The sequence below is a fragment of the Cololabis saira genome, chromosome 8 (genome assembly GCF_033807715.1).
Source record: "Cololabis saira isolate AMF1-May2022 chromosome 8, fColSai1.1, whole genome shotgun sequence".
Classification (NCBI taxonomy): domain Eukaryota; kingdom Metazoa; phylum Chordata; class Actinopteri; order Beloniformes; family Belonidae; genus Cololabis; species Cololabis saira.
The window spans coordinates 21,885,441-21,903,470 of NC_084594.1; the positions used below are offsets into that span (position 1 = coordinate 21,885,441).

The 18,030-nt window shown below is 38.7% G+C and overlaps 1 protein-coding gene across 3 annotated transcripts; it reads right to left on the reverse strand.

Annotated features, from left to right (window-relative positions):
• Window positions 1-2,531: 2,531 nt before the first annotated feature.
• On the reverse strand, window positions 2,532-13,873 carry eno1b (enolase 1b, (alpha)). Of its 3 annotated transcripts, none has more exons than XM_061727231.1 (12): window positions 13,770-13,873; window positions 9,774-9,868; window positions 8,402-8,497; window positions 7,768-7,826; window positions 7,617-7,686; window positions 7,188-7,321; window positions 6,841-7,063; window positions 5,802-5,999; window positions 3,593-3,794; window positions 3,298-3,406; window positions 3,040-3,098; window positions 2,532-2,876 (listed from the first exon to the last, which is right to left on the reverse strand). In XM_061727231.1, the coding sequence occupies exons 2-12, from the start codon at window positions 9,856-9,858 to the stop codon at window positions 2,807-2,809; spliced, it is 1,305 nt and encodes a 434-aa protein (XP_061583215.1). In that variant the 5' UTR covers window positions 9,859-9,868; window positions 13,770-13,873; the 3' UTR covers window positions 2,532-2,806. The 3 variants fall into 3 exon arrangements, with proteins under 3 accessions (XP_061583215.1, XP_061583217.1, XP_061583214.1); XM_061727233.1 differs by lacking the exon at window positions 13,770-13,873 and adding an exon at window positions 10,018-10,068; XM_061727230.1 differs by lacking the exon at window positions 13,770-13,873 and adding an exon at window positions 10,010-10,066.
• Between the last annotated feature and the right edge of the window lie 4,157 nt (window positions 13,874-18,030).

An 18,030-nucleotide genomic window follows, 5' to 3' on the forward strand; every position in this document is an offset into this window, starting at 1 on the left:
ATATTTCAAACTTTTTTAACAAATAAAAAACTGAAAAAGTGGCCGTGCAAAATTATTCAGCCCCTTTACTTTCAGTGCAGCAAACTCTGTCCAGAAGTTCAGTGAGGATCTCTGAATGATCCAGTGTTGACCTAAATGACTAATGATGATAAATGGAATCCACCAGTGTGTAATCACATCTCTGTATAAATGCACCTGCACCGTGATCGTCTCAGAGGTCCGTTTAAAGCGCAGAGAGCATCATGAAGAACAAGGAACACACCAGGCAGGTCCGAGATTGTGGAGAAGTTTAAAGCTGGATTTGGATACAAAATATTTCCCAAGCTTTTAAACATCCCAAGGAGCACTGTGCAAGCGATAATATTGAAATGGAAGGAGTATCAGACCACTGCAAATCTACCAAGACCTGGCCGTCCCTCTACACTTTCAGCTCATACAAGGAGAAGACTGATCAGAGATGCAGCCAAGAGGCCCATGATCACTCTGGATGAACTGCAGAGGTCAGAGGTCACCTACAGCTGAGGTGGGAGACTCTGTCCATACGACAAAAATCAGTCGTGTACTGCACAATTCTGGCCTTTATGGAAGAGTGACAAGAAGACAGCCATTTCTTAAAGATATCCATACAAAGTGTTGTTTAAAGTTTGCCACAAGCCACCTGGGAGACACACCAAACATGTGGAAGAAGCTGCTCTGGTCAGATGAGACCAAAATCAAACTTTTTGGCAACAATGCAAGACGTTATGTTTGGCGTAAAAGCAACCCAGCTCATCACCCTGAACACACCATCCCCACTGTCAAACATGGTGGTGGCAGCATCATGGTTTGGGCCTGCTTTTTTTCAGCAGGGACAGGGAAGATGGTTAAAATTGATGGAAAGATGGATGGAGCCAAATACAGGACCATTCTGGAAGAAAACCTGATGGAGTCTGCAAAAGACCTGAGACTGGGACGGAGATTTGTCTTCCAACAAGACAATGATCCAAAACATAAAGCAAAATCTACAATGGAATGGTTCACAAAAAACATATCCAGGTGTTAGAATGGCCAAGTCAAAGTCCAGACATGAATCCAATGGAGAATTTGTGGAAAGAACTGAAAACTGCTGTTCACAAACGCTCTCCATTCAACCTCACTGAGCTCGAGCTGTTTTGCAAGGAGGAATGGGGAAAAATTTCAGTCTCTCGATGTGCAAAAACTGATAGACATACCCCAAGCGACTTACAGATGTAATCGCAGCAAAAGGTGGCGTTACAAAGTATTAACTTAAGGGGGGTGAATAATTTTGCACGCCCAATTTTTCAGTTTTTTATTTGTTAAAAAAGTTTGAAATATCCAATACATTTCGTTCCACTTCATGATTGTGTCCCACTTGTTGTTGATTCTTCACAAAAAACTACAGTTTTATATCTTTATGTTTGAAGCCTGAAATGTGGCAAAAGGTCACAAAGTTCAAGGGGTGCAAATACTTTCGCAAGGCACTGTATGTTAAGTTTTCTACAGACTTTCTGTTTGCACTTTTGTTATTGCACTATTACACAATGGATGTTCTGCTTTCTTTCTATTGTTTTATATTAATTTATACAATTTTAAGTTAAGCAGGACAGGTTTCTCTTTAAGAAAGATACTTATTTTAATCAGTTCATTTTGGTTATTTTGTATTAAAGTGAATTGCTGGATAATAATTTGTTTTCCATGTTTTCATGGCATTCAAAAATATGCATCTAATTCAATTCAGGTTCCAGTCAAATAGTTAAAAAAATGGTCTCATTCACAAAAAAAAGGGGCTTGAAAAAATTCACCACGCCAGGAAGGGTGAAGGTAATCGGGTTGGCCGGCCCTGCCGATGAGGTGTCCCTTATTTATTCTACAGGGAGTTGGAAACCCTAATCATGCAAGACATTAACCTGATCACCGCACTTCAGATCCTCGACCCTAGTGACTATTCTAGGACGATGGTGTTCATATCAGTATTTTTTTTTAATAAAAAAAATACAGATGCATAAGTTTCAACTGAAAATCCAAATGAAAACACCCCAAATACACGTTATTCATCACGTTATACATTATATTGCATAATAAACTGTTAATTATGTTGTGCTAAAGATATTTCTAGAAAAATGTTCAACATTCTGCTATAAAATATAAATATGATGCCCCATTCATGGGCTTAAAAAAAGTGTCATGCCGTCATGAATGGGATAGGAATAAAACTTATCTTGTGGATAGAAATGAATTATACACCACTTAAAAAAAAAAAAAAAAGATGTAGCGACATAATTTCCCCAGATAACAGCCAGCGGGACTTTTATCGCTGTAGTTAAGATATTTAAGCACACTTTCACACTGGACCCAAAATTACAAATTAGTTTAAGTTCCAGTTAAACAGTTGGCATTTAGCGTTAAACCGTGAAGCAGACTCTGAATTACAACTAAGATGTCAGGCGGAGTTTCCACTGGTCTAGAAAGTCACTAATCAGCATTTAAACATCCAACACCACAATGAAAGAGAACACACAAGACCAAGTACATATTTTAATCACCAACAAAACTTTATTATCCTTTTTTTTGTTGTTCAAAGTCAAGCTGTTCTGAAAACAATTTAAGTGTCATTTTTAAATCTTTTAATTTATTCTATAAACTATCTATCTATAAAAATACAGAGAATTCAGTGAGAGAAGAGACAGTTGCAGTCCTGACGGTATGCTGTCTTAATAAGTTAACACTTGTGCTACACTACATTAATCATTATTGCACTGATGCGTTTTCACACATTTGTGTGTCTGAATCCACCAGCCTCACTACTTCACTCTATAACAGGTTTCCTGAAGTTTCTCCCAGCAAACACAGCTTTATCTCCCAACTCCTCTTCAATTCTGCAATAAATAAAACCATTTCAGTTAGTTTTTTGTTCTTAAACTTGAAAGATCTGATATAGACATAAACTGCCAATATTAATGACGGGTTTTGTCCCCCCCGCCCCCCAACTTTTAATGAAATAGTTAACTGGTACCAAGTAAGACACTGGCATAGACTCACCTGAGTATCTGATTGTACTTGGCCAAGCGCTCAGAGCGGCAGGGGGCCCCCGTCTTTATCTGAATGTGAAAAAGAAAATTTCCTTTGTCCGTGACATGATTTCTGTTTAACATACAGTACAGACCAAACGTTTGGACACGCTTCCCCATTTGTTTGAATGAGGTGTGTCCAAACCTTTTGGTCTGTACTGTATATCATCGCTGCATTTAGCTACCAAGTGATAGGTGTTAAAAGTTACATTTGCACAATGAACGTTACCTGTCCGGTGCATAACCCGACCACCAGATCTGCAATGAAGGTGTCTTCAGTTTCACCAGAGCGATGACTAACCATCACGCCCCAGCCACTCTCCTGGGCCATCTTACACCTGCCAGTGCAATGACATTTTACGGATATAAACATCATACTGATCATTTAAAATAATACTTTTCTATTTAATTCTTTAATAACATTGTGTTGATGTTCGCCAATTTTCCTCTATGTACGTGGGACAATAATTTGTGGCATTAGCTTCATACCCTCAGTGAGCTCTGGTGTTAAGATGACGACTTACGCTTTCATTGACTCGGTAACTGTGCCAATCTGGTTAACTTTAAGCAGGAGGCAGTTGCAGGCCTTCTCCTCCACAGCCTTGCAGATGCGAGTAGGATTGGTCACCGTCAGATCGTCTCCAACAACCTGGATGTCAGTGCTGTCAGTGAAGTTAGACCAAGCTTCCCAATCGTCCTGGTCAAAGGGATCCTCAATGGAAACCACTGAACAAACAAACAATGGATGATGATTGCATCTTATTCTTAATAATGCTGCTGTAGTTACATTTAATTAAGGGAAAAAAAAGAATTAAAAACGGTAAGTATCTGCCAGCATCAATCAAGTGAACCTAACTGATGCTTGATTGAAATGATAGTGAAATTTGATTTATTGATCAGCAACAGATCTGAGCACTTCTTTAATAGGACAGGATTTGGCAGTTTGCTGGTCTGAGGCATTCAGGTGTGGAGGAAATTGTTGGTACTGCCCAGCAGAGTTATTATCGTTCACGAAAACGAACAAAATAATGAAAACTAAAATTGAAAAAACTATTTCGTTAACTGAACTAAATAAAAACGAAAATTAAAAGACAAAAACGATAACTAACTGAAACTATATTGCGTGTTTTGAAAACTAACTAAAAAGAACTGAAATTATAGATATAATTTCCTCCGTTTTCGTCCCTGTCAATATAAGCCTCTTGGTATGATCAATTTATTCCGCTCTGGCCGTTTATCTCCAACTGGCAGCTACGGCACCTTAACGCCTCACGGTCCGTGACGTCAAAACTAAAACTAATAAAAACTAAACTAAAACTAAGCATTTTTGAAAATATAAAAACTAATAAAAACTAGCAAACCCACACTAAAAACTAATTAAAACTAACTGAATTGAAGGAGAAAAAGTCAAAACGAAATAAAACTAAAAAAATTCAAAACTATTATAACCCTGCTTCCCAGTTTGGGAAAGGTTGTAAAGGTTACTAAGCCATTTCCAAACAGGAGTTCATTATTCTACAGTGAGAATGTTAATTTAAAAACGTAACAAATGGGAATGGCCAATCTTCTCAGAATCGATGTTCCAATAAGTTTATCCCAAAGTCAGTGTGCAGTCTTCAGGAGAGAAGCTCATAATCTGACACCTGCACCCCAGACTGTACAGGCTTCAGTTTGAATGTAAAACTTTAAAGTTCATGATAATTAGAAAAGAAAATGGCTTGTTATGAGGGGTGCCATTAAAAAGCCTCTACTTTAAGAACATGACAACACAGCTTTGAAATGCAAAGCTTAGCCGTGATGATTTTTGACATGTTAAGAGTTTTTAGGCAGTCACCTAAATATGTTAAAAAAAAAAGGGACAGCAATATATCTGATTTGAGGCATCTCTGCATAAAAAAAATTAAAGACATAAAATTCAACTATTTGAAAGAGCAAAGAGAAAAAAAAATGTTTTCACATGATTGGATATCGTACACCAATATCTAAAGACCAAAAAGGACAACAGTGTCTTCTAAAAATAGTATTGCATGTTTTTTTTTAATATATCAATTAAAATAACCATTTAAAAAAAAAACAAAAAAAAAAAAAAAAACCTGAATTTCCAATTGTCTTTCAAAGTTTCGTTCTAAACTGAAAGTGGTGTAAAAATGTCACAGGCTCTGACTTGATTGCAGTAACAATGCTACAGATAGTATGAAAACATTGATGTCCCTGAAGCTTTCAGTCATCAGACTTCTGGAAAGCAGCACCTGCTTTTCAGGGGCTTTAATGCCACCAGGATCCTAGAACATGGGAATCATTGTGGATAAGTAAATAAACAATAAATTCACCTTTGACATTCATACCCAAAGTCATAATTGCCTTTTACAATGTTATTCTGTGAATCAAAGGATAAAACTGACATCTATGTTTGAAGGATTTATTGCTTGAAAGATTAGATCAATACAATATAATAAAGTGTTTCAATATATCGTCAGCAACATACAGATATAAATGTGGGTGTTTGTGCAAAGGACATGTGATTCCCAGTATTTTTTAAATAAATTATTTGCAAAATTGTTGAATGTTTTCAGAGACATACACACACTTCACTTTATCATCTTCCCAGTAATAAAAAAAAAAAAAAAAAAAAAGAAAGGTGTTTGATCTTGCAAATGACATTTGTCAAAATTGATTGTGAGATGCCGTGCTCTCTTCGTGCTAAATAACGTATAAAATGTGTCCGGTGTATACCTGGATAATCCTGCACAAAGCTCTTGTAGAGATCAGCCAGTTCGTCAGGGGTGATGTAACGGCTTGGGTCGTCAGGCGACTTGAAGTCCAAGTCGTATTTTCCATCCCTGTAGAACTCGGATGCTGCCACATCCATGCCGATCACAACCTCGTCTGTGTATCCCGCGTTGGCGATGGCATCCTTCACTAACTCTAGAGCTGCAGGGTTTAGGAAAAAAGGTAAGAAAAAACCACATTTCATCATCTGATTCCTTGCAGTCGGAGTGTCAAGCCCTTGCATTAAGCATGTTGTTTGCCTTTTTAAGACTATCTTGGGACCACTACAATCCAGAACATTTTTAATAGTATCAAAGATGTTTCTACACTTAAGGCTCAGTTATGCTTCTGCGTCAAAATGACGCCGTGCCTACGGCGTGTGGTTTGGATCGACGCAGAGGACACGCCGTCACTGACGTGCACCTCCTGAAAATTGTAACTACGCGTCGAGGAGACGCCGTCCACTCGCAGACCGAGAGGGCTGTGATTGGTTCGTTTGAAAGCGAAGCATTTCCGGTTTCCGGTTTGAATCAGTAGTGAACTTCCAGGGCTCTTTTCTTCGTTTATTTTTTTTGTTTTTGTTTTTTGCACAATAGTTGTCCTTATTTCTTTGATTTACTGTGACCGGAAAAAGTCGGATAAACCATTCAGAAAAAGATTGCTTACTAGTGGCCGCGGGGGGTACTGCACCGCGACCAAATGGAGAGACGGAGAAGTCAGAAGGGTTCAGCACGGCGTCACGGCTGCGGCGTGTGCTCTGCGTTGGTGTGACGCAGAACCATACCTCAGCCTTGAATCTTAACCCACAGTTTAACGTTCAGTTAAAATGTCGATTGGAAACTTAAAACACACTGAAATATAGTATATTAACAACATTAACATAAATACACATTTTGCGAGAACTTCCATTCAGTCAAACATAAATTTAAAACGGAGCATGAAAACTGAGCCTCAAGTCCTCTTCCAGAATGAAGTTAAAACCATCAGCGAGTCAAATGCATACCCTCCTGATTTTCCAGTATGTTTGGAGCAAAGCCACCTTCATCCCCCACATTAGTAGCATCCTGTCCATATTTCTTCTTGATAACGTTTTTGAGATTGTGGTAGACCTCGGCTCCAATACGCATGGCTTCTTTGAAAGTGCTGGCACCAATGGGCAGGATCATGAACTCCTGCATAGCAAGTTTGTTGCCTGCATGAGAGCCACCATTAATCACGTTGAACGCCTGGTGAAAGTGTAGAGAAGAGAAACGATACCTGTACTGAACCCAATGAGGAGAAATAACCAGCAAATGCGTGCTTGTTGTAGAGCAAAAAAACAAAAACAAACCAACAATAATAACAACTCACCGGTACAGGCAAGATGACCTCTGGGTTTCCTGCCAGATCAGCGATATGGCGATACAAGGGAACTCCTTTCTCTGCAGCACCAGCTTTGCACACAGCCAGAGACACACCCAGGATGGCATTTGCTCCAAATTGGGCTGTTTGTAGTGAAGAAAATGAAATCAGATTTTTTCCAGGGACTGATGATTCATTAACAATGAAGCAGGAGGAGGAACACAAAAACATCACAGCTGCAACAAATATCATTGAAGGTGCTTCACTTTGTAAGTATGTAAAAACTTTTCATTGCAAGAAAATAAAACTAATCTGAGGAAGTCAGGTATCTGCATTCAACTAAACTGAGCAGTTGATTCACTTAACTCATCCATTTATAACAACTATACTGCAAAAGAAGCCTATTATCCATTATGTTGTTGTGTGAACGTAGCTTACACTTATTCTCTGTGCCATCCATGTCAATCATCATCTGGTCAATTTTCTCCTGCTCAACCACAGAGATATCCTGAGGAGAAAGAAGATTTATATTTGCATCACATCAATAAAGAACTGTGATACCTAAACAAAAAAACAAGTCTTATCTTACCTGATCAACAAGTGCAGGTGCAATTGTTGAATTAATGTGTTCTACAGCCTGAGTGACTCCTGTGATAAAAAGATTAGTGATACACTTTCACAACAATATGCACAAAGTGACAGATTGAGAAACCCATGCATTGTTTTATTGTTTAATGCAACATGTATAAACCAATTTGCGCATCAGTTTCACCTTTTTCACTTTTACTCAACAGGTTAATAATTTTATTTTGCAGACAAGCTGATCCACAGCCAAGATGCAGACAATAGATACATGCATGCATTCAAATCAATTCAGCATTCACATCATATGCAACAGATTATGCAACTGAGCATGCTGGTGTTAGATGGGCATGTTTTATTGTTTAAGATTAAGAAAGACTGTTTTTGTTTAAGATTAAGAAAGACGGTTAATGGGAACTCACTAACCCATTCATATCTGCCAAAGATGAAGAGAGAACAGAGGGTAAAAATGACAGAGGAAGACTAATAGAAGACTAAAATACAAACAACAAAACAACTAACTTTTGATGGGAATAAAGCCTTTCAGTATTTAATGGCAGATATAAAAAATGTCCAATAAAAAAAAAAAGTGAAACTATATCTTCCCTATAAAACTGAAAACACACCAAGGATGTACCAACCTTTCCCAAGGTAACGAGACTTGTCATTGTCTCTGAGCTCCAAGGCTTCATAGATTCCAGTTGATGCACCGCTCGGTACAGCAGCCCTAAACAAACCTGAAAAATGTACACAAGGGGACAGAGATGACATCAAAAAACTACTTGCAGGGGTTCCCTATAGCTCAGTTGGTTGAGTAGGAGCACATGCTATCGCCGTTGAGCAGGCAGTCCAAGTTCAAATCCCGGCCTCGACTCTGCCGTCTTCTCCATCTTTCTGACGAGCTACTGACAAAGGCCACTAGAGCCTCAAAACCTTAAAAAAATACTTGCAACACAAGTTATGTGATATAAATTAAATGAATTAGCAGATTGCTCCCTCACGTACCAGTATTTACTATAACACATAGAAATATAAGGAAACTGAGTAAACAGCTTTATTCAGTTTGAGTGTATTATTTGTGCTGCAAATCCAGATTCATATGCAGAGGGATGCTGCAAAAGGGAAAAATCTTAAGTGTTGAAAGTGACTTACTGAACAGTTGAAACTGACTGCTTAAATGCTTTTTGCTGGGGCTGATTCAGTTCATTTCATACTTTCGATGCTATTCAGGCTTCTTTTAATCTTCTCGTTATACCCCCAATTTTGTCCTGTCTCAGTTTTTTTTTGTATCTCTATAGAATATGTCGGGTATCGTAATTTATCTATCTATTTTTATTTATTTTTCAAATTCTTTTAAAAATATATATATAAAAAAAAAAAAAAGGTATAAAAATATAAAAATGTTTTTATATTGTTTTTGATTTAGGGTTGATGAAAATCTTTTGTGCTCATTATATCTTGGAATTAAAAATATCCCCAATTTTGTCCTGTCTCGGTTTTTTTTTTGAACCTCTTTAAAATATGTTGGGTATCGTAATTTATCTATTTTTATTTATTTTTCAAATTCTTTTAAAAATATAAATATAAAAAAAATTGTATAAAAATATAAAAATATTTTTATATTGTTTTTGATTTAGGGGTGGTGCAGAGGTGTCGTAGATATATGTATCAACAATGATGCACAAGGCATTAAGGGGACCCCCAACTCAGAGTGGGGGGGCTCAACTATAATTCATCAATGTTCTCTAGATGCCTCACTGGCTGGGAGTCAATTTCAAACCATTTAAAAAAATAATAAATAGGAATACAAATATTTGCACCACAAACAAAATATAGATTAGAGGATTTCTTTTGAGAAGTCAAGAGCAATCAGTCTAACACACTCCTGAGCATGAAGTGGAGAGGAAACGTAGAAGGGAATTTTGTTATTGAAGAATGGATCCATAAAATGCACTCAAGCCTTTTCAATTACTCTAAAACTATGACAAATGTTAGTCATGCATTTAAGCCTACCTTTATCGGTGTACAGGTCAACCTCCACCGTGGGGTTTCCACGAGAATCAAAGATTTCTCTGGCGTGGATCTTGATGATGGACATGTTGCAAGACCTGGAGATGAGACACAGTTAAGTCCGTTACCATCTTGAGATAAACACTTTACTGTGAAGTTGTGAGTGGTTTCTGGCAAAAAGAAAATCAAGATTATTATTGAAGCCATGCACATGTCTTAAATTTGTAACTGAAATTCACCTATGCACCTCTTTTATCGTCTTCTCCTGCTGAAGCTTACAGAAATATACTGACCTCCCTGCAAGCTTAGGAATGCCAACAGGCGAGCTACTATCCTAATTGGATCAAGCTTCCTCAGCTCATTAATCCCATGGCATGTAGGATGCTGAAGTTGCTGTAGTGCCTGGAGCATTGCTAAGCTTGCAATTACACCTAGATAGAAATTATAAATTGCATAGAAAAGAAATCTTGCTGGAGTGAGTCAGGTCTATTATTAAGATCCACCCCAGAGAGCTGTAATCTGAATCATAAAAAGGAGCAAAAACAGCCTCTGCCAGTCTGTGTTTCTGGGAGATTACCTTCAACTACAAAAAACAAGAATTTAAAATTATTTTTTCATCCTTATTTCTATTAAAATACAATATTCTGCAATGAATGTTTTGTTCAACCCTAAAACCTTTTCAGGCGGCCATCTGTCACATGCTGTTGCTTTTAAAGTGTGGATGTTTTCAGCTACATTTCAAGTCTTAAATCCACTGAGAGCCAGAGCAGATGTATGGAGAGCCTTGGCCTGTATTTTGACTGGACTCAAATATGATCAAATCTGCTTATCAAAATTTTAAGCCACGTCTGTGTATGCCACTAAAGCAGCTCTGCCTCAGATGATGGACAAAGGACCTGTGGAGGTGCTCTGTAGTCAGGTCCTGTACTATGATTACACTGCTCAAAAAAAGTTAAAGGAACATTTCGAAATGCATCAGCTCTCAATGGGGACATTAAAAGGAAAGAAAAATCCTACTGGAAAGTGATATCAATGTGGATTGGGTAATGACTTCGAAACAAAGCATGCCACATAGTTTGTTGGAAATTATGGTTATCAATTACAGACGGCTGAATTCAAAGATACCCCGAAAATCCAAGTGAAAAGATCATTCGACAGACTAGATCATGTCGCTGAAATGTATTGTAGCAAATCAAAAATGGTACTCCGTAGTTTGTATGGCCCTCGTGTGCATGCCTGACAACCTCAGATAATAAGAATAATAAGATTTATTATCATTGTACAGTATAAAAAAAAATTTAGTTCGGCAGGATCCTCCAGGGACAGCAGCTACATTCAAAAGTTGGAGTCCCAAACAGCAAAAATAAAAAGGGCATGAATAGGGCATGCTCCTAACTAAACAATGGATGGTGTCCTGAGGTATCTCCTCCCAGATTTCGATCAGAGCATCACTGAGTTCCTGGACAATCTGAGGTGCAACCTGGCGACATCAGACGGACCAAAATATTATGTTCCAGAGACGGTCTATTCTATTGGATTGAGGTTGGGTGAGCGTAGGGCCCAGTTAATGGTATCAGTTCCTTCATCCTCCGGGAATTGTCTGCATAGTCTCACAACATGAGCCTGGGTGCTGTTGTGCACCGGGAAGAACCACCAGTGTAAGAATTGACAATAGGAGCAAGGATTTCCTCCTAATGGCATTAAGGGGTTCTGTTGTCTACCATATACAGATGTCCGTGTGTCCCACCAGGAATCTGCCTCCTCGGACCACACCAATCTACCTCCAAACCAGTCATCCTCAACAAGGGTACAGCCTCCCCAGAATCTCTTTCGTCTGTCACATGTGCTCAGAGTCAATTGGCTCTTATTTATAAAAACACAGGATGTTCTATAGCAAATGCCAACTGAGCTTCACAGTGCTGGGAGGAGAGCACAGGGCACACTCATGATGTCTGTTTCTGATTATTTGGTCAGAGACAGTCACACCAGTGGCCTGCTGGAGGTCATTTTGTAGGGCTCTGGTGGTGCACACCGCGTTCTTCCTTGTGAAAAGAAGCACAAAACATTCTTGCTGATGGGTTAAATACCTTCTACGGCCCTGTCCAGCTCACCTAGAGTAACTGCCTGTCTGCGTGAATCTCCTGCATGCTCTCGAGACTGTGCTGGGAGAAACAGCAAACCTTCTGGCAATGGCTGGTATTGATGTGCCAACCTGGACTAGTTGAACTGCCTGTGCAACCTCTGCGGAGATGGGGGGGACCAAATGCCTAAAAAAAAGTGCAGCTGCCATGGAGATGGACTGTTGGAGAGTGTCTGGAAGTGAGAGCCACATGAGTGCCAGTGGAACATTTGAAGAAGATGGTTACAACACATCACGTCAGGTTTAAGTGGTTTTAATGTTGGAGATACAGTTTATTTATTTATTTTATTTATTTATTGTTGGCTTTGTCTTGAACACAACAAAACCCATCAAATTAAAAGCATCAAAATATATTAAAAAAGCAAAACAATTTAACAGTCTCATCCAAAAATAAAACACAGCAAAACAATGTGTTCGAGAGGGAACAGGAGGAAGCAGAACGCTTATTTAGTCCTGTCCCTTCCTCACAATATCATATCATATAAAAATTAAAATAAAAGAAGAAAGAAAAGACAAAATAACAAAAAATAAATACAACACAAACAACCAATAAACAAGATCAAGGCATAATTAAACCGATGCCAGTGATGGATGGATGGACGGATGAATGAATGAATGAATGAAAAGTCTTATAAAAGCACTAGTTGGATGGGCCTGTGTAAGCAAAAGTTCATACGATGAATTCTTAACTTGAAGATGTTAAAAAGTAACAATATTAATTATATGCAGTACTGGAGTTGAGGGGGGATGAGGGGGGGTGGCATCCCCCCCTGAAATAAAAATGGTCAAATTCATCCCCCCTGTAAAACTGCCATCCCCCCTTTCCATCCCTTATGTAATTTCATCAATGAATGTGGTTTTACTGCTATTTCAACATTTAGAGTCATCACCAGAAAAATAACACCAGAAAAATAACTTATTTGACAATTTTCACCTGTTTCAAGTAAATTTTCACTTAAAATAAGTAGGAAAATCTGCCAGTGGGACAAGATTTATCTTCTCATTACAAGAAAAAAAATCTTGTTCCACTGGCAGATTTTCCTACTTATTTTAAGTGAAAATCTACTTGAAACAGGTGAAAATTGTTGTTTTTTTCCAGCGATGAGTCTTGTTTTAAGTGTAATGAGATTTCTTTACTAAAATGAGACATTTTAACTAGAAATAAGACAAATATTCTTGTTAAGATTTTTAGTTTTTGCAGTGATCCATTTTACTTATCCTGTGAAGGACAGATTCATATTGATAAATTCAGAAAACTGTTTTTTATTTTTGTGTATTGATGTATTTGATGTAAGCTCAGTGGATATTTAAAGCTTACAGAAGGCTGCATTTAATTCCTGCAGTATTTCTGCAGGTGTTTTGGTCAGTGCTATTATTTGTAATATATTATATTATTTGTAATCAGCACAAATTATCTGTCCCCATATGATAAAATCCCCCATGCCCCCTGAATGTTTTTTACAACTCGAGTACTGATTATATGCCGTTGGGAGAAAGCTATCAACTTTTCGTTGTTCATTAAAGAAAGTGAGTCACAAGGTGTTAAATATGTTTCTTTTTAAACACTTATCTGTTTATTTTATCTTTATTTTTTATTATCCTATTTGATACCTTCAACGTTTTGCTGCTCAGTTGCCTTGAAATTGCCCCTCGGGGATAAATAAAGTATTTCTGATTCTGATTGAGCCACAAATGCAGCACCGTGACTGCAGATGACGACACTGATTATCATTACACCAACAAGACTGTCCGCTATTCACTGAAGAAATCGTGACCCAGCAAGACTAATTGATGGGAGTAAGCTAATTTACCTTCGTCGATCAGTAATTGACATAATTCGTGACTTGAAATGTTTTTACCTTGAAAGCAAGCGGAGAAAGAAGTAACAGTGTCGGTCCGGCGACGCAGTTGGAGCTCAACACACAGCGCTGCTGTCAGACAGGTCCGAGATTTAAGCCTGAATTATGGTTCTGCGTTAAATCGACGCAGGGCCTACGCCGTAGGGTACGGCGTAGCCGTATGGGGCGTATGGGACGCGGCGACGCGGACGGTACGGCGTAGGCTCTGCGCGGAACCATAAAACAGCCTTAAATGCAGGAGGCGCTCTTCTTCTACAAACATTCAAGCCACACCAGCCAGCAACATGCGGCTTATCAGCGTCACTGCCGCCTACAGGCAACAATATGAACTACCCCTGCCGACCGAAAGCCCCACAATAACGTGTTGTGTTTTGATTTTTCTCTAAACACCTCCTTTAACATATTCTTTTCAAAGCTCATTCATTCATTAATTTTTTCATACATTTTGTCTTCTCCAGTGTCTTATCTCTGGGAGAGGAATACTGTGCCAAAATACCAACAAAATAATAAAATAATAAATAAATAAATAAATAAATAAAGAGAACATTTCGGGATAAAAGTGCGGTGTGAGTGTTGCCTGTGCTGGGAACCATCGTTACTAAGTCTGACCACTCTTGTAATGCAAGTTTGTTGCCCAACCTGACTACTCTTTTGAATGAATGCTTGGATGGATGTCAACAGTTCATTGCCAAGTTTGGAAATGGTACAAAAGCCCCTTAGAAGGGTGTTGCTGAGTGTTTTTCTGCCAAGACCAGAACTGAAGCGTTGGTATTTGGTTCTTGTCAGATATCTGTTCATGTCTGGCATCAACATTGCATAAAATCCTCAAAGTTGAATCCAAGAAACTTTGACATGAAGCATTCTGGGGCCTGTACTACGAAGCAAGTTCAACATATCCAGGATACCTTTTCCTTATCCAGATTCACTAAGCGGGACAATTGCAATCACGCTAAGCGGTCACACGACGGCGGTTATCAACTCGGTATATCAACCCAGGTTTCTCCAATCTGGATATGAGCGCGTGCACATAAAAGGGGCAGTGTTTTCAGCGCATGACCAATCGCAAGCATGGAGAAGTCCGCTGTCAGAGCCGCTTATTTCAGTAGCGAAGAGCAAACAATAATTTTACGGAAATATGATGAGTATAGGCATATAATACAGGCAAAAAGCAACACAGTTGCAGCTGCAAAATGCAGGAAAGACAGCTGGCAAAAGATCGCTGACTGTATAAATGCATAAATTCATAGGGATATAAACATATATTTGAATATTCTGGGAATCTTAATCTTAAACTGTAAATCATGATCAGCAATATTAAAATAATAAAAGGCTTGCAATATTTCAGTTGATTTGTAATGAATCCAGAATGTATGACATTTTTTTTGTTTTTGTGTTTGCATTACAGAAAATCACAATATTCTAATTTTCTGAGACAGTCTGTATATATTGGTTCTATAACTATTGTTGTTGACCGATAACTTGTGCTGATGCTGTACCAAAGAATTGGGTTTTTTTATTTATTTTATTTAATTTTTTATTTTTTCAGGAGGGGGGTATTTAGTATTTTAAAGTGACTTCTCAGAATGTTCGAGGGACGAAATTGAAAATCCCTTTTTTGCTATCCCCTTACAAATGCCTCTTCTTTTTCATTTCTTCTTGATTTATTTATTTAATTGGTATTAGTTTTGGATTGACTGTACATCGGATTTTGGGTGATGATTTGTTTTATTTATTCATTGATTGATTTATTTTTTATTTTCTCCTCCACCTCTTTTTTCTTTTTTTTTGGATCGTTTATACACGTACTCATCAGGGAAAGCAAAGGGGTTTTGGTGGTCCCTGAATACGCGTTCTCTTCGGAGGGATCCTCTCACGATCCGCGCACCAAGCTCATGGATCTATTATATAACAAGCTCCACTGGATTCTCTTCGAAAGGGCATGTCATTTTCCAAGAGAGCTGATTGGTCAGTGGGCGGTGCTTTTACACCCGGCGATCTGTATCTGGAACATAACCTGCTCCGGAGCAGGTTAGCTGTTCAGCATAAGTTACCATGGCGATGTACCCCGCTAAGAAGTGAACCACCGTCGTAGTCCTGAAAACCCAGGGTTAAACCTGAAGTTACCTCGCTAACCCCAAATCCCGCTTCGTAGTACAGGCCCCCGGTCTACAGCCTGAAAACTCTTAAAAATAAGAAAAAGTGCGGTGGGAGGTGTGCTCAAAGAGTGTCCCTCTAGTTTTTTAATTAGATAGTGAGGAATCCAAGATATGCAATTATAGGTGATTAACCTCACTTTCAACAAAAGCTTTGTGCATTTTTGAGGGCATACACGTTTGAATATATTCTGTCATTGAATGTAGTTAGTAGTTAGTAGTTAGTTAGTTAGTAAATATTTATTTTGGTCAATCACAAACAAAAATTAACAAACAAGATAACACAGGTTTTTCCCTGGTCAACATTGTGATTATTTGACCGAAAAGGTCTGGGCTTGAAGCATAAAGCTTATCTTGCCCACCTTTCAACAGAATAGAATATACAAAAAAAAAACAAATGAAGCATCATAAGTCAACACAAAATAATAATAATAATAATAATAATAATAATAATAATAATAATAATAATAATAATAATAATAATAATAATAATAATAATAATAATGATGATGATGATGATGATGATGATGATGATGATGATGATGATGATGATGATGATGATGATGATGATAATAATAATAATAATAGTAATAATAATAATAATAATAATAATAGCAATAATATGATAATAATAATAATGATAGCTCTGAAAACAGAAAGTGAAAAGATGCTAAAGAAACCGGCAAAACAAATTTAAGTTGTCATTTTATCTCATGCATGTGTACATTCTTCTTTGTTTGCTTATTGTGTTTCTGTGTATGTGTCCATTACCTTTGCTTTGAATAAAATCTTGTATGCTTTTATTGAATTTGCTAGTTTAAGGTCATTATCTAATGAGTTCCACAGTTTTACTCCTAAAACAGAAATACATCTGCCCTTTGCATTTGTTCTAACTGTTGTTGTGTCAAACATTGCTGTTCCCCTGAGGTCGTGTTTGTGTATAGGTGATGTAATGGTTTTTTATATTGGATTACATTGTTATTTCTGAGTGTACTTTCTGAGGGTACTGGAGAGGAGAATACGGCCGATAGTTGAACCTCGGATTCAGGAGGAACAATGCGGTTTTCGTCCCTGTCGTGGAACACTGGACCAGCTCTATACCCTCCGTAGGGTGATCGAGGGTTCATGGGACTTTGCCCAACCAGTCTACATGTGTTTTGTGGATCTGGAGAAGGCATTTGACCGTGTCCCTCGTGCCATTCTGTGGGGGGCACTCTGAGTATGGAGTCCGGGGCCCTCTAATTAAGGGCTGTCTGGTCTCTGTATGATCGGAGCAGGAGTCTGGTTCTCATTGCCAGTAGTAGGTCAGACTTGTTCCCAGTGCATGTTGGACTCCGACAGGGCTGCCCTTTGTCACCGGTCCTGTTCATAATTTTTATGGACAGGATTTCTAGGCACAGCCAGGGGCTGGAGGGGATCCGGTTTGGGAACCACAGGATTTCATCTCTGCTTTTTGTGGATGATGTTGTCCTGTTGGCTTCATCGGACCGGGACCTTCAGCATGTGTTGGGGCGGTTTGAGGCCGAGTGCGACGCGGCAGGGATGAGAATCAGCACCTCCAAAACCGAGGCCATGGTTCTCCATCGGGAAAGGGTGGCGTGCCTTCTCCGGGTGGGTGGAGAAGTCCTGCCTCAGGTGGAGTAGTTTAAGTATCTCGGGGTGTTGTTCACGAGTGAGGGAACAATGGAGCGTGAGATTGACAGACGGATCGGTGCAGCGTCCGCAGTTATGCGGTAGATGTACCGGACCGTCCTGGTGAAGAAGGAGCTGAGTCGAAAGATGAAGCTCTCAATTTACCGGTCAATCTACGCACCTACCCCCACCTATGGTCATGAACTTTTGGTAGTGACCGAAAGGACAAGATCGCGGATACAAGCGGCCGAGATGAGTTTCGTTCGCAGGGTGGCTGGACGCTCCCTTAGAGATAGGTTGGATGTTATTTCTGAAAATTAAAAAGTTGATTATAATAGGTCCATGCTTTTTCTTCAAAAGTTATGTTTTTATGCGGCATACACAATTTGTATGTGTGGTAAAGGCACAGATTTTGCCTAAGTCGAAACAGCAATTCAATTCAAACTATTTCACACCTTTGATAGTTATATTCATTA

Excerpts from the sequence above, each read along its gene's own strand:
- eno1b (XM_061727231.1), bottom strand. The coding sequence starts at position 9,858 with ATGTCCATCATCAAGATCCACGCCAGAGAAATCTTTGATTCTCGTGGA. Across the intron at positions 7,064-7,187 it reads AGGTCATCTTGCCTGTACCG|GCGTTCAACGTGATTAATGG; the intron begins GTGAGTTGTTAT and ends CACTTTCACCAG. Across the intron at positions 2,877-3,039 it reads AAGTACAATCAGATACTCAG|AATTGAAGAGGAGTTGGGAG; the intron begins GTGAGTCTATGC and ends TATTTATTGCAG.